We start from the raw sequence: 16,889 nt of genomic DNA, 5'->3' as shown, positions 1-16,889 counted from the left end.
TTTTCAATTACAGAGTGGTATTCAGTTAAGAGAAAAACAATTATTTTGTATAAGCTGCATTGGAGACAACTGAAGATGAAAAACTACCATCCCCATAGATAATTAATTTGTGCCGTGCACCAACAAGAACATGCTTTAAATTTCCATGCCAGTTTACAATGCCTATACTGTACTAGGCAAGGTTAGTGGCTATTGAAAATACCATCAGGACAGGGATATCTGAAGACACATTCGGTAGTGTGTTAATTATACAAAAAAGACCCTGTACCATTTAAAAACAACTTATACAGCCTTACATTTCAATTTTTTCCTTTAAAAGGAGTGAGTTATGTACAAGGGGGTTAAATGCTTTATAGACAAGAAAAAAAGCTACACTAGAACCAACTTATTCATCATCATCATCTTATCTTCCTCCTCCTTCCTCATCTTCATCCTCATCTTCCTCCTCTTCCTTCTTTTTCTTGCATTTTTCAGCCTTGAAAACTCCCTTTTTTGCTGCAGCAGGCTTTCCTTTAGCTCAATATGCAGCAATATTCTTTTCATATTTTTCCTTCAGCTCACAGCCTTTTCTTTTCATAAGGCTGCTTGTCATCTGCGGCAGTGTTACATCACCAGTGGACAGGCCAGGATGTTCTCCTTTGATTTTGGGGCGATATCAGGAAGAAGGCCGAAGGAGCCCTCTTGGGTGCATTGGGATCCTTGAACTTCTTTTTCTGTCTCCTCTTTAGGAAAGGTATAGGTTTTCGGCCTGGCGCGGTGGCTCAAGCCTGTAATCCCAGCACTTTGGGAGGCCGAGGAGGGTGGATCACGAGGTCAAGAGATCGAGACCATCCTGGTCAACATGGTGAAACCCCGTCTCTACTAAAAAAATACAAAAAATTAGCTGGGCATGGTGGCACGTGCCTGTAATCCCAGCTACTAAGGAGGCTGAGGCAGGAGAATTGCCTGAACCCAGGAGACGGAGGTTGCGGTGAGCCGAGATTGCACCATTGTACTCCAGCCTGGGTAACAAGAGCGAAACTCCGTCTCAAAAAAAAAAGGAAAGGTATAGGTTTTCATTTCTCTTTCATAACGGGCCCTCTCTGCCTTTCCCATATCTTCACATTTTCCTTTCTCTTTAGCAGATGTGGTCTTCCACCTCTCTGATCTCTTCTTAGAAAACTTTGAGGCATTGACTGAAGCATCTGGGTATTTCTTCTTATGCTCCTCCCGACAAGTTTGCACAAAAAAATGCATATAATGACATTTTCCCTCTTGGCTTCTTAGGGTCTCCCTTGCCCATGTTCTTTCTCCTCAGTGAGGCAGAGTCACCCAGTGCCCATCTGGCCCTCACTTGCCCCGGTGCTGTCTCTGTGCAGCTCAGTGTACTGCAATGGCTGTGAGAGCGGAAGCCAGGTGCAGCGTCCTCACTCTCTCTGCTCTCGCTCCAGACAGCACAGCTCCTGTTCAATTAGCATGTTCTTAAAAGAGCATTCCGTGTAGATAATCCAGAGGCTTCACATTTAGACATTTGACTTGTCCCCCACTAGGAATAGTGACAAATATAATGTGATTTTCCAGCTGTGACTTTCCCTCCCCCATAACCCTGGCACAGATTTTGAGGCAGCCTTAGGCTGAGAAGTAGCCAAAAGGCAACACTGGGTTGGGGAAAGAGCAGACCGTTGGCATCTATTTGTGTGTCCTCCAGACAGAGAGAGGTGACCAGGCAGATGGGGACAAGGCACGGGCGTTCTGTGTGCTGAGCGTCAGCGTGCATCCTGTTTGGTCAGCGTGGAGTGAGTCTGGGAGCTTTGCACTTAGCACTTTGGCAGCTCAGGTCTGGGAACGGTGATGCCTTCTCCTAAAGTTGGGTCACTAACATTTGGCTGTTTGCAGGATTAGTTCTCTAATGATGACATTTGTCAGATGGCACCCTGGAGCTTCTTAATAAACTACCCCCCCACTTAAAGCATGGTGTCAAAACCGGGCTGAAATGCGACCTGAGGAGAGAGGACTGTGCTTTAGTCTGTGTAGGGAGTGGCAGTCCTGCATGCTGTTTGTGGAACAGGAATATAGTGGGATCAGCTGCATTTAACATGTGGATACAGCTCTGAGAGGTGTTAACTGGTTTTCTTTAAACTTTAGAAAAGCACATTTATTTTTCCTTTGAGCAAAAAAGTACAGTTTCTTTTTAAGTGGTTGTATTGTAACTTATGGGCCTGTTCTCCTAACATTTATGTTTTATAGCTTGCATGATATGCACAAAAGGTCATAGATGTGCCAGCTTGGCCCAGTGGCCTCCGTCCTGTATTTGGAAACCAGTTACAGGAACAGAAGAGGATTGCTCTTTTGTGTCCTCAGGCCACTTTTGGTCATTTCAGGCAGAATCAGTCTCTGCATTGGAATTTTCCTCTGCAAATCCTGCAATTCAGGAATAGAGCATTTAGCAACAACAGTGAAAACGTGATGTGTGACAGCTGTGGAGAAGAATTTGCCTCCAGTGAGAGGAAAATGCTGTGTTCAAAGTGGATTTCTGATGAGCCTATTAATGGGTGTTTGGGAAGCTGAATATGCTGTCGCCATTTTGAGATAAAAGGTCCAAGGTGTTTGTTCCTGAAGCTAATGAGGAAGCCGGTGTCTGGCTTCAGGCTTGCCTCCCAGCAGGACTGGTGAGATTGCATGCAGGGTCTACGCCACATCTGGCCTTCCTGAAAAGAAGGGGCTTCCAGTGGGGGTGGTGTCCTAGTGGAGAACAACCCCACTTCCAGTGGGGGTGAGGCCCCGTGGGGTGGGCTCATGAAAGACCTGCTGTCGATCTGCTGGCTTCAGGTCAGCCAGGCTGGGGGTTAAACAGAGAGGCCAGAAAGGAAACCAGAGGTGCCTGTGGTGGCAGCAGCAGCAGCCCTGGCTTCCAGGCCTGTGAAGCGGGGAGGCTCTGGCAGCTCAGGATCTGGGATAGGAACTGACAAAATGTTCTCCTAAACTCTGGCCCTTCCTGGCTGTCCCGCCTTCCCTGTGTGCACACACATGCCTGCACATATGCACACACAGGAGGCCCAGAGCTCAGTTTTCAGACTCATGGAGCTGACACAAAGCCTCACTCCCAGAGTTTCCCTCACCACTGATACCTGTCCTTACCCATGAAAGTAGGGTAAAAATGTGTCCCCAAATCAGACACCTGTCACTTTTCTAGAAGCACTTCCATTCTCTCTTGATCTTGCTGTCATCACTCTCCTGGATCTCATTATCTTTGGGGAGATATTCAGTATGATTTTATTAATATTCTAGCTTCATCTTAGAAATAATCAAATGTGAATATTCAAATTAATTAGCCCCTAGATATATCTTCTGCAGAAAAAAACACCAGTAACAAGAAGTCAGTTATAGTTGTGAAAAACATGTAGAATGAAAGCCGTGGTTTTTTGTCAAAGACATGTGAAGACCGAAGTAGAGAAGCTCCAACAAATTCAGTTATCAATTTGAAGAAACATTATTTAATATAGACTATGTTGACAGTTGATCAGAGAGGAGAAAATAGGTACAAAGCTGTTATTTTAACTTCTGGTTGGGGAGTTGATGAGGCTTGAGTGTGATAAAGTAAGGAAAACTTTGGACTGAATCAGAGACCTGTCCTATAATCCTAGCTTTTTTTTTTTTTTGTCCTCATCTTTAAAATGGGGATGATACCATTGCTCAGAATTGGGAAGATGAAGGTAGAAGTTCCAGGCAGGACGACTCACTTCTATAATCCCAGCACCCTGGGAGGCTGAGATGGGTGACTGCTTGAGCCCAGGAGTTCAAGACCAACCCTGGCAGCATAGCAAGACCCTATCTCTACAGAAAAAAAGAAAAAAAAAATTAACTGGGCATGCTGGCATGTGCCGGTGGTCCCAGCTACTCAGGAGGCTGAGATAGGAGGATTGCTTGAGCCTGGGAGGTCGATGAGCTGTAGTTGTACCACTGACTCCAGCCTGGGTGACAGAGTAAGACCTCGTTTCTAAAAATAAATAAGTAAATAAATAAACCAGAGACATGACTCACCCAACTCCTAGCGCAGAGATTTGGTGCTCAGAAATGTCCCTACTCTCTGAGGTCATGGCACTGAGTGAGACTGGTACTTCTCAGCCTTGTGATTGTCTCCCCATAGTATCATCCGCTTCTGTCCCTCTGATCCATTGCCCACTCCTCCTGTCTGTGATGGTAGCTACCTGTGTATTCATCATGCATCCTACCTTCAGATTATGAAAGCTATCGAGGGGGCACTGCGTCCTGCTCTAATCTCTGTATGCCTCACAGCACTTGTATTTGTTGAATTTTATTAAACCAATATGTAAGAGCCAAAAGAAAATATAGGTAGAGGCAGCTTAGTCCTGATAACATCTTTGGTTTGCCTCAGGTGCCGGCAGCACACTCATGGTTGGGTAAGCACAGTCCGTGCTGTCACTTTCGAAACAAATCTGTTTGTCAGAGTAAAGGTCATCTTTTTTTCTCAGTGGACAAAATATTTTTTTCTGAGATGAAAAATTTGCTTTTCTTCCCTTGAATGTGTGTATTCAAGTAAGCAGAGTGGAGGGCCTGTGGAGATGAGTGTTCTCTCTGGAAACTGAGGAAACATCCTTCTTAGCCCCTGACTTGAATCTGGCCAGAGTATCAGCATACAGCCAGCAAAGGACATCACTAGCCGCCTGAGTGTGCAGTTGTCTTGGGGGACCATGTGGCAGGACTCTGTAGACCTGATGGAGAACATTTTGTTCTTGGAAGGGCTTCCCAGGATGATGTGACTCCTCTGCGTTTTGCCTCTGTCGCTGAAGAGTCCCTTTGGACTTGGGTTTTGCAGAAAGAGAGGGGAGTCTGCAGGCAGAGTATAAAGGGACACAGCTGGGTTTGCAGAGCTGAGCAGCCTGTGTTCGGAACAGTCAGGGCCTGTGGACTTGTGAGGCTTCCACTCACATGCTATGTGAGCAGTTCTTTTCCTCAAGTTCTAGGGAAAGACCTGTGGTACTGACATGTTATAGTCACAAGCCCTGCAGAAGACAGCCATTCATTCTGCTGGATGACCTTTTAAATAAACCTCTAGAGTGAATTATAGGCAAATACCGGAGGTGGTTGTCGATGCCTAACAGAATCTGGCAAAAACACTCCTCGGTGCTGGAAGTTCCCTCGGCAGGGGATAAAGATGCATTTCTTTCTTTTTTTTTAACATTACAATATAGTTAGCTATTACCTTGATGTGCTTTCTAATATATAATGGAGTTACATATTACATTTAACTTTTGCAAATTCAAGTCTACACGTTAAGGGAGAGACCCCACACATACACACACATAGTACATACACCACCTTATTTGTGCTGACCCTTCTGCCACCTCTGCATTCAAAGCCTCAGCATCACCTCTGGTAGTACCAGGGCATGTGTGTCTCTCCTGCAAGAGGGAACATCTTGCTGTATCTTCACATTTAAAGGCGTGTTTTTGTTTTCCATTTCCTTTGTTCCACAACATGGCCTTTACTTCAAGCCACCAGTGCCATCTGTGCTTACCCTCACCCCAGCCATCTTCCCAGCACTGGAGGAGGACTGCTTTGGTTCCCCTTGCTCAGAGACAGTGTGTCCGTCTAAGGGATGCTCAGGGCATAACTTGATTATAGTTGATAGTTTAGTTTGACCTTTTTTTGTTGGACAGAGTCACAGTCTGTCACCCATGCTGGAGTGCAGTGGCGATCATAACTCACTGCAGCCTCGACCTCCTGGGCTCAAGTGATCCTCCTACCTTAGCTTCCGAAGTAGCTGGGACCACAGGCATGTGCCACTATACACAGTTAATTAAAATTTTTTTTTTTTTTTTTTTTTTGAGTAGGTGATGTCTTTCTGTGTCACTCAGGATAGTCTCGAACTCCTGGCCTCAAGCAATCCTCCCACTTGGCCTCCCAATTTTCTGGGATTACAGGCATGAGCCACCGCACCCAGTCTGATAATTTCACCTTTTAACTTGAGAACCAAGCTGCGGATGAGATGTGACCCTGCTATAAAAACAGAATGGCCAGGTGCAGTGGCTTAACGTCTGTAATCCTAACACTTTGGGAAGCTGAAGCAGGCGGATCTCTTGAAGTCAGGCGTTCGAGACTAGCCTGGCCAACATGGTGAAATCCCATCTCTACTAAAAATACAAAAACTAGCCAGGCGTGATGGCTTGTGCCTATATCCCCAGCTACTCAGGAAGCTGGGGCGCGAGAATCACTTGAACCTGGGAGATAGAGGCTGCAATGAGCAGAGATCATGCCATTTTACTCCAGGTTGGGCAACTCTGTCTGTAAAAAAAAAAAAAAAAAAAAAAAAAAAAGTTAAGGCAGGAAGAGAGAGTTTCTCCTGACTGATTCCCCTTTGTGGTGACTACTGTGAGTTTTTACTTGCCTGAGCCCCAGAACTTGGTCTCTTTACCCTTTCTCCTGTTTAATGCCAGCTTCTGGCTTGGAAGCCCACGTTCACCAGCTCCTCAATAAATAGATCTCTATCAGGAATATCTACCAGGGAGCACCATGCTTCTGAAAAGCCCCTAGTTCAAGATGACCTTTAAAATGGCTAGCACCAGAATAGATACATGCTAATTTGATAGATTTTTAAAGGTAAAGACTGGCTGTTGACTACTCCAGATATGTTCAGTCTCATTACATTGGTTCTAGATAACTAATATATTTAAAGATGACTAATAGACTCATAAGAGTCTCTGGAATGAAAGCGTCTATCTGTCCTCATTATGTCTATTTTATCATCCAAATAAGAGCTGGACACAGTGGTGAAGGCCCCACTTGAAGTCTCAACCCTACTCTCAATAGCGGTGTGAATGTGGCCAAGCCATGAACTCCCTGGCCTCAGGGTCCCTGTGGGAAAATGGGGTTAACAATATCTGCTCATTTCACAAAATTGTCGTTGAAGGCAAATGAGATCATGTAAAAAAATACTTTGAAAAACTATGAAGTGCTGTATAGATAAATAAAATAACAGTTTTATTTATTATGCTGTGTTCAAAGAAAAAAGATAAATTCTTAATGCTAGAGCCACTGAGATTAGTTCCTCAAACATCCTTGACTTCCTTTGTTAAAGAGCTTGGGAGAACATCCTTAATGTGTCTTAAGTTGCAAAGGGAGAGGCCCCAGGTTTCACTCCAGGTGACGTAATTTGTTTGCTGTAGTAAAATTCCAGTGGCATTTGCCTTAGCATGTATCTCATTCTTGCAGCCAAATTAGAGCATGGCAACTATTTCCTCCCATTCTTTTTTTCTCTGTGAAAGGATGAGCCTTATTCTTGCCTTGTTATGGAGAAGCCAGACTATTCAGAGGACCTCCACGGAGCTCCTCAGCAAGTGGCCTGCTCAGCCTTCCCCTCCACAGCCCCTGAGCCATCACCGCATTTGGGATCTTCTTCCCCATCCACTTCGTTACTTTTTAGCTCATATCATTGCATTTATTGGTCTCAAGTCTCTTGTCTTGGGTTGGGCTTGGAAGGAGGAACATGCAGGAATGGAGTACAGTCGGATTCTAGCCACTTGCATTTCCATTGAATGCAGGAGGGGTTGAACCCAGTGACATTTTGAATATAAATATTTTCATCAGACTTAGGCTAACATGAAAGAATTTTCTTTGAGGAAATATTTTCTGAAACAAGTCTACTGAGCCAATTTGATTACATGATGAGTTTTTTTTAATACAATACAGTTAAATTTTATCTTCATCAGGGTTTTCATTTAAATTTACTACAAAGACTTGAGTCATTAATCTTTTTTTTTTTTTTGGTCCATGTCATATATTATGACTATAGCTTCTGCTATAGCAATTTCTCTTGTGGCATTTAGTTCTACCTTGTCCAGTTCTCTAAGTTAAATTTTAGAGGTCTAAATGTTTTTAGACCTGGATTCTTTTATCAATTTTTAGGCAATCCCAGTACTAAGTTATACCACATGCAGTTTTAACTATTGCCAGTTTTATTATGAGTTGATTCATTGAACGAGCCATTGGGAGATAAACAGGAGACTGACTTTTGACGGGTTTTTGTGTGGCGTGGGGAGATACTACTCCTGATGGTGTAAAAATCACATCATCTCTGGAGCAGCCCCCTGGGTTCTTTCCCGGATCCTGCCCTCGTTTCAAGCCTGGTTCTCCAGTCTCTTTTCCACTTAGTGGACACCCCAGTGTCCTTCTGTGTACCCCTTTAGTAAGTTAGTCAGAGTTGGGTTTTGTTGCTTTAAGCAATGCAGCCTATCTGATAGAAACTTAAAATGCCAAGGAATAGCTGCTGATGGGCATTTGGTTCACTGGAAAGGACTTGGCTGCAACTTGCTGAGAGGTGAGGACTCAATCTCGGACAACAGATCCTAAACATCTATTGTGTGCCAAGTCCCGTGCTAATTTGATAGAGAAGTACTAGGGAGAACCAAAGGAAATAACAGTGAAGTCTGAGTTTAATCACTAGTATAAAATAGTTTGCTTTATAGCCAAGGGACTTAGATACCGTAAGGAAGAATTGGTCACCCACTGATTTTAAGGCAAAGATGAGCATCAGTCAACTTTACTTTTTCAACTCTCTTTTTATTTTTATTTATTTATTTTTTAGATTGTACTTTAGGTTCTGGGGTACATGTACGGATCGTGCAGGATTGTTGCATAGGTACACACATAGCAAGGTGGTTTGCTGCCTTCCTGCCTTCCTCCCCCCATCACCTATATCTGGTATTTCTCCCCACGTTATCAACTCTCTTTTTAAAACACCAGCAACTACCTGTCCTTGCCTACATGAGCGTCATTTGCTTAAAGACGTATGTGTGTGTGTGTGTGTGTGTGTGTGTGTGTGTGTACATACGTATATGTATGGAGGGCCAGACCCTTGTGGTCTTTCTCACTGAGCAGTTCTGTTAGTAAGCCAGATGTTGATTTAAATAGACTCAGAAGGCTGGGCGTGGTGACTCACGCCTATAGTCCCAGCACTTTGGGAGGCCAGGGTGGGCAGATCAAGAGGTCAGGAGATCAAGATCATCCTGGCCAACATGGTGAAAGCCTGTCTCTACTAAAATACAAAAGATTAGCTGGGCATGGTGGTACACACCTGTAGTCTCAGCTACTCGGGAGGCTCAGCAGGGGGAATCACTTGAACCTGGGAGGTAGAGATTGCAGTGAGCCGAGATTGCACCACTGCACTCCAGCCTGGCGACAGAGCAAGACTCTGTCTCAAAAAAAAAGGCTCAGAAGATAAGGACAAGGTGGGCTCTATATTTTGTTGTGGCCTAGCCTGTTTGTTAGTAACAAACATTTATTAGCCACTGGCCACAGCACAACATTGGACACGATACCGCGTGGATTAGTAAAGAAGTGGAAGTCATTGTTCCTACTTTCAGGGAGTTAAGGGTAAAACATGCCCGGATGCATCAACTTAAGAATAGCTTTTAAAAATGCAGACAGAAAGACATGCAAATTAGGGTAGTAAAAATGGAATATCCTGTAAAACATGAAGAAGGCAATAAAGTTTTACTATGAAATTTAATGGAGAGATATGTTTTTGGATGGGACGCATCAGTATTTTAAAGGTGTCAATTATCTCCTAGGTAATATATATTTGGTGTGTTTCCAATCAAAAATACAAAAATTTTTATGGAACTAAACAAACTAATTCTGTAATTCATCTGGAAGATAAAATGCTGAAATCTGCCGAGAAAATTTTGAAAAATAACAAAGGCAACCTGCACTATCAACAATGAGAAAGTAGCTCATAAAGCTGTATTACTTAAAGCAGTGTCATACTGGCATATGAATAGACAAATAGATCAATGAGCTAGAATTGAGAATATAGAATTAAACCTAAATATTTAACTGAGAGCATGGTGTCTCTTTAAAGATGTCAACTGAAATCCATAGGGAAAGGATAGACCATTTATTTGCAAAGACAATGAGCTAATCTGTCTGGAAAAAATGAATTATATCTTCCCTTCACATCATTTTATAAAAGTAAGTGGATTTAAGGTTAATATGTTTTTTTTTTTTTTGAGACGCAGTTTCGCTGTTGTTACCCAGGCTGGAGTGCAATGGCGCAATCTCGGCTCACCGCAACCTCCGCCTCCTGGGTTCAAGCAATTCTCCTGCCTCAACCTCCCGAGTAGCTGGGACTACAGGTGTGCGCCACCATGCCCAGCTAATTTTTGTATTTTTAGTAGAGACGGGGTTTCACCATGTTGACCAGGATGGCCTCGATCTCTTGACCTCGTGATCCACCCGCCTCGGCCTCCCAAAGTGCTGGGATTACAAGCGTGAGCCACCGCGCCCGGCCTGGTTAATATGTTTTTTAAAACTATAGAAGTAGTAGAAGGAAACGTTGGGAAGTATGTTTATAATTGGGTAATGCAATAGCTCTTTTTAAAACAAAATGCAAAACACAAAGGTTTTAACAAAAATAACCCAAATCTATTGTATAGTTTAACTTTATCTTATATAGTTACATAAATATAAAAGATATTTTTGTAATCTTAAAAGATATTTTTAACAATAAAAGATTAAAAACTAGGGTCTGGCGCAGTGGCTCACACCTGTAATCCCAACACTTTGGGAGGCCAAGAGGCCAAGAGGGGCTGATCACCTGAGGTCAGGAGTTTAAGACCAGCCTGGCCAACATGGTGAAACACTGTGTCTACTAAAGTAAAAAAATCTGCCGGGAGTGGTGGCACATGCCTGTAATCCCAGCTTCTAGGGAGGCTGAGACAGGAGAATCGCTTGGACCCAGGAGGCAGAGGTAGCAGTGAGCCAAGATCACACCATTGCACTCCAGCCTGGGCGACAGAACGAGACTCCATCTCAAAAAAAAAAAAGAAAGAAACTGCAACATAAGATAAAGTTAAAATATACAATAGATTGGGAGAAAATATTTTTAACATATAATAGATAATGGCTTAATATAGGGATAATAAAAATAATACTTATAAATCAATAGAAAAATATAATAAAAAAATAGACAAAGGCTATGAACAAACAATTCACAGAAGAGAAATACAAATGAATAAACACATGAATCAGGGAAATGCGAATTCAAACAAGCAACTTTTTTTCAGCCATAGATTGGATCCACCTTAAACACAGGTTGAAACAAGATACCCGTTTTTTGCCCATCAAAGTGTCCAGAATGTGAAAGATTAATAATGTCAATTGTTAATGAGGGTGAGGAAGACAGGCACTTTCATTAATGTAAATGGACCCATCGTTTTTAGAAGGCAACCTGGCAGTATCTACAAAATGTAAAATACACACACCTCTCAGTTCCATCACAGTGTCTTCTGTATGCCCTCTCATCATGCTTCCTAGGAGGAGAGAGCAAAAACTGCCATGTTTCTTAAGGGCCAGGCCTAAATTGGCATGGCAATCCTTCTGCCACCTTCTGTAACCCCAGACAAGCCACAGGCCAGTCCAGATCACAGGGAGAGAATCTGGCTACTAGCAGAAGATGGAATATGTGGAATGATCGGCAGCTATATTTTCAGAAAAACTACCACATAGATAGAAACAGCATATTGCTTCATGTACCACTTTAGCAGCATTTCTTCGGTGTTTGTTTATATAAATTTCAAAATATTCTATTGCTTTGATGCATATTTCCTTCCCAACCTAAACCATGAGACTGGGCACCTATTCATTGTTTTTTGTTTCTTGTGGTCTGTGAATAAGTTATATAAACAAACAATTATACATTGAACCCCACCATAGTACATGCAGTCTAAAAATTTAATTTCATAAACTCTGATGTTGTATTATGAAGTTAATTAAAAACAGTGTTTTATCAATAGGTGGTATTATAAAATTAAACCTTGTGAGACTTCCACTGTTTATAATTGACCTTACATTGAACTGAGAAAGTCCCAAGTGATTCTGAGGCAATTGATCCCTAACACACACACACACACACACACACACACTCTTGAAAAATATTGCACCCCATTCTGAGAATGGGGTTAGGTAGACTGGAAAGTGGACAGTAGCCAAACGCCAATCATGATAATAGCTGAATTCACATTATTATGGCACATATTATTTTTCAATATATATTTGTATATTTTAAAAACATTTGTCCTTTTAGATTTACTAAGTGTGTCTATATTCTGTTCATTGAAGCAAATCTCCCCTAGGTGTGTAATATACGTCCAGTGCTCTGGGGATAGAGCTGGAGGTGAATGAGCAGTGGGAGGGGTTTGCTTGAAAAGAGCTTCTAAAGTAATCCATCCACCTGGGTGCTGGGACAGAGCTGTGCACGGAGAGGGGGCAACTCCTCCAGCAACCTGGCTGGAAGTGAGTCCTGAAAAACAAGTAATAGCCTGGTCCAAAGAAACACTGGGTGTGAAAGAGCATTCCAGTCAAAGGAGACAGCTTGAGCAACGACTTCTCAGATAGAAGTAGTTCAACACCATGTGCACCTGTTCTGGCTGAAGTTGGGGCTGGTGGTTTAGGTTTGTTTGAGCTTAGGCAGAAAGTTAAGTGAGCACAAGGGTGTAGATGGCCTCCTAGGCCAAGTGAAGACCCATGTAGTGCCGGGCAGGGGCCAGGCTTGTGTGTTGAGATCATCCCTCCATTGACAGGTGGATGATGGATTAGGTGAGAGCAAGACTAGAGACTAGGAGGCTGCCAAGACTCTGAGGAGATGACTAGACCCTAAACTGGGAATGTGGCATCAGGACGGTCACATGTGTCATCATTATGTGTGAAATCTGTGAATAGCCAAAAGGAAATTTTACTTTATTCTTTTGTTCTGTTTTCTGAGATTGTATTCTAAACATGATCAGAAGGTAGGCATATGAAATTTACTCATTCTTCTGACATTTTTAAGCTCAGCATATTTCCATTTTTAATTTATATTACAAACAAAATTTTCTTTAAACTTTCCTCCAGGAGTGATCAAAAGTTTGATTTCTTGGATAGTCTTCCCTCTATGCAAAACTTATTATCTAACTTGGCAGTCTGAAATCCTTTATAAATTCTGTAACTAAATCTTACATAGTGTTCAGTTGTCCAATTGACATTTTTATAAGTTTGCTTTTTGTTACTGTCATAATCCACTCAGCTCTTATAAATGCCTTTGCCCGCTTTCCAAATGCCATGGCTTATGCAGTGATATTTGCACCTGTGGTGTTATGCTGGCAAGTGGCTTCATGTCCTTAAGGTCTTAAAATACCTCTCCTCTCTCCTTCCCTGCCCTGAAAAGGAAGCTTGTCTGGGAACTGGTTTGCTTAAGGTGGTAGCTTCACTTCTCTTAATTTTGTGTAGATGTGATTAATTACACACACATACAAGGAGTAAATCAAAGAAGGGTTTTGGGGATCATCTGGTTCTGAGAGAAATGATAGGCAGGAATTGACAAGTAGGTTAAGGTAAATTGTTAATAAAACACCCACCACTGCCATATAGTACAGAGGGAAATGATGCCACTACCATTTAATATTATATAACTCCAGTTTATATAGGATACGAATCCTGGACAACCAACAAGCTTAGGCCAAAAGCCATGGAAGAGAAACCAGCAGCAGTTTCAGTAAATGGAGTCATCTTGTACTGTGGTTGTAAACCATAATCATTTCTTAGTTGTAATTGGAACATCTTCTTTTCCCAGTAATTAACTATTTGTGATTCTTGCATTTCCTACCAACGCCTAGAGTCACTCTGTGTTTTTACAATGGACAGTTGTCAGCGAGGCTTCATGCCTTGCTTAGGCTAACAAGCCTTTATCCTTAATCAATCCAGCAAATATTTACACTGCACTGCCCTTACAGCACATTCTCTGGAGCATACAGTGGTGCCCTCACCCCACAAGGCACTTACAGGCTCTTAGAGGAGTTTGCAGCCCTGCCCAGCATAACTGAGAGCAGCAGGTTTGGCTGATGGAGTAACCACTGTAGCTGTGGCCTGTCTTGTTAGGGAAAGAAGTGAGCATTTCATGAGCGTAGGTGCTGTGCTATTTCATATACATCCACTCATTTAATAATAAGCTAACCTGTGAAGTTAGAATGTGTTCCAAATGTATCACTTGCTTTTTATTTTATATTAGGGAAATAACCCATGTTGAATTACTTAACAGTTACCCTAAATTGAAATCCTCTCTTTATATACATGTCCTGGTTGATTTCTAAAGCTAATCTGATGCAGAGTATATTAGTCAATGGGGAAAGGCGGTAAATCATGGCACGGATGTAACGTAATAAAAACCTCATGTTTATGTTTTGTGTGCAGAATGTGCGAAGAAAAAACTTAAATAGGTTGAAAGACTTCTGCTAAAAGATTTTTCAGAACATTGCTCAAGGAATGTACAGAAAATTGACTTCCCTTGTCCTTTCTTTAGATACATTCCACCGTTGATCTGGGGGAAAAGTGGACACATCCAGACAGCCTTGTATGGGAAGATGGGAAGGGTGAGGTCGCCACATCCTTACGGGCACCGGAAGTTCATCACCATGTCTGATGGAGCCACTTCTACATTCGACCTCTTCGAGCCCTTGGCTGAGCACTGTGTTGGAGGTGAGCTGCTTTAGGTTGTGTAATTGGGCCATCATTCGGAGGAGGAGCCCTAGTCGGTGGAGAGCACAGCACGGTGTGAACACTCATGCCACTGACTTGGCCCATGGCTTCGGGGAGCTGTTGGACAGCATAGCATGAATACTCGCGCCACTGACTCTGCCCATGGCGTCAGGGGCTGTTGGACAGCATGGTGTGAATACTCGTGCCACTGACTCCGCCCGTGGCATCGGGGGCTGTTGGGAAGTCTGCCGGCATTCAGCGCTTAGGAGCCGCTCGCAATTAGCTTCAGCGTGTATTTGCCAGTCACCATGTAAAGCTCTTCAGAACTCACTGTAGAATAGTTTTTAATCCTCTTGTGAAATAGGGAAATTTGATGTAAGGGGATTAGGGAGTGCTTGGAGCCCAGGCACCCCAGGACCAAGCCTCTGGGTTGATGACAGCAACAAAGGCCAGACCGTTCTCAGTGCTTCATATGTACTGTTACCTCCTTTAATCCTCAACACTGTGAGGCTGGTATTTACTATCGCTGCTTTACCGATGAGGAAAGTGAAGCTCGGAGATGCAGTATAGGCTGGCGCTTGTTGGATAGCAGTAGATAAAAAGGATGTCCAGTTCCCTTTGCTTAGCTTTCCCTGGACAAAAAGACACATTAAGGTCATTATCTATCATGCAATGGTCTAGGACACCTAATTTCTGAGAAACAACTGAAATTTTCATTGCTGCTGGAATTTGGCGTTGTTCTGTCTAGCCTGTACAGTAAGCATTCATTATAAAATGTTTCATAATGAAGACTTTTGAGGAAGTGAGGTTAGGTGCATGCATCTGTTTGAATGCTATTTCTACCAGAAGAGAACATGTCTTTTGCATTCTGTGGTATTCAAAAGCACCTAGTTTTTTTGAGTGGTTTTTCTTATTGTTGTTGTTTTTGTTGTTGTTGTTGTTTTAATAGGAGCTCAGTATTTATTTATGGGTAAACTCCAGGAAACATATTAGATATTTAAAGTGGCTAGAACTGCTGAGTAACTGGTGAAGAAGATTTAATTGATATTCCCTCTGCCTGGAATACTGGTCCCCAGACCTTCACATGGCAGCCTCCTCCTGTCATTCACGTCTCAGCTCAAATGCCACCTCCTGAGGGTCTGTCCCTAACTCCCCTAACTAGTGTCTCCTCAGTAAATTCATCTTGCCTTCCTGCTCTAATTCTTCATGGTAGCTTCTACTCTCTAAACCTATTTGTGTGCTTGTGTATTATTTATCTGCTAGAATGTAGGAATCCCTAGAGTCCAGAATAGCTGGCTTCTAATAAACAGTCATGGAAGGGATGAATAAATGAATAGGCGAGGAGCTCACATTGTGTTTATAAATCTGTAGCTGGTCTTTCCAATATTTATTTATCCACCATACCCAGTTAAATATTTTCTTTCCCTTATTTCTAATGCTTTTTCTTCTTCTACCACTAAAGCACAAAGTTTAGTTTGACCATCTGCTCTTCCTACCAAGACCAATATGGGAAGTTGAAAAGGGCAGAACAGTGATTCTCCCTTTTATTTGCTCATGATTTTCTGTCACTCCTGCCCTCAGAAATGATTGACGAAGGTGCTTCTGGGGAAGGCAGTACTTATACCTAAGACGTACGCTGAGAAAACAGTCCTTTTCCCCCTTTTCTGATTTTTTTCTGACTATAAAAGTAATAAGAAAATCCACATTTTCTCATTTTAGAAAACATGGATAATACATTTAAAAAATAAAAATCACCCACAATTTTACCACCCAACATATATTGTTAATGTTTTGCTCCATTTTCTTACAGTTCTATGCATTATTTTTCCAAAATTTGAATTATCATACATTATATTATAAAGACTTTCCCACGTCATTAAAACTGTAAAAGTCTTCAAAAACACAATTTTAATGATTACTTAATATTCTACAATGTGGTCATACCTTAATTTAACCATTCTTCTCTAGTTGGGCATTTAACTTATTTAACAGCTTTGTCACTATCAATAATTCTATCATCCTTCATCAGAAAATTCTAGGCAGGATTTCAAGAATTGGAATTTACTAGGTCAGAGTTTACTCATTTTATAAAGAGATGGAGTCTTACTGTGTTGCCCAGGTTAGAGTAAAGTGTCTGTTCACAGATACAGTCATTGTGTTCTACAACCTTGAACTACGGGGCTCAAGTGATCCTCCTGCCTCAGCCTTTCAAATAGTTGGAAGACAGATATGTACCACCACATCCAGCTATTTACAAACATTTTTAAGGTTCTTTATGCATATTGCAAAATTGCTTACTAATTCCTATTTCCCTACCAGCATTAAGAATTTCTAAATTTTAAAAAATCTTAATTTGAAGAAAAATAATGATCAAATTTAAT

At 42.1% G+C, this 16,889-nt stretch overlaps 1 protein-coding gene across 4 annotated transcripts in view; it reads left to right on the top strand.

Annotated features, from left to right (window-relative positions):
* Window positions 1–16,889, top strand: part of ABHD2 (abhydrolase domain containing 2, acylglycerol lipase) — a 112,211-nt gene that overhangs the window by 51,296 nt on the left and 44,026 nt on the right. For all 4 annotated transcript variants that reach the window (XM_017517640.2, XM_017517653.2, XM_017517646.2 and 1 more), the window contains one exon: window positions 14,333–14,508. In XM_017517640.2, the coding sequence (XP_017373129.1) occupies window positions 14,333–14,508 (176 nt within the window). The remainder of the gene's footprint in view (window positions 1–14,332; window positions 14,509–16,889) is intronic.

Source organism: Cebus imitator, unplaced genomic scaffold (genome assembly GCF_001604975.1).
Source record: "Cebus imitator isolate Cc_AM_T3 unplaced genomic scaffold, Cebus_imitator-1.0 Scaffold19, whole genome shotgun sequence".
Classification (NCBI taxonomy): Eukaryota; Metazoa; Chordata; class Mammalia; order Primates; family Cebidae; genus Cebus; species Cebus imitator.
This window is presented reverse-complemented; position numbering and strand designations above follow the sequence as displayed.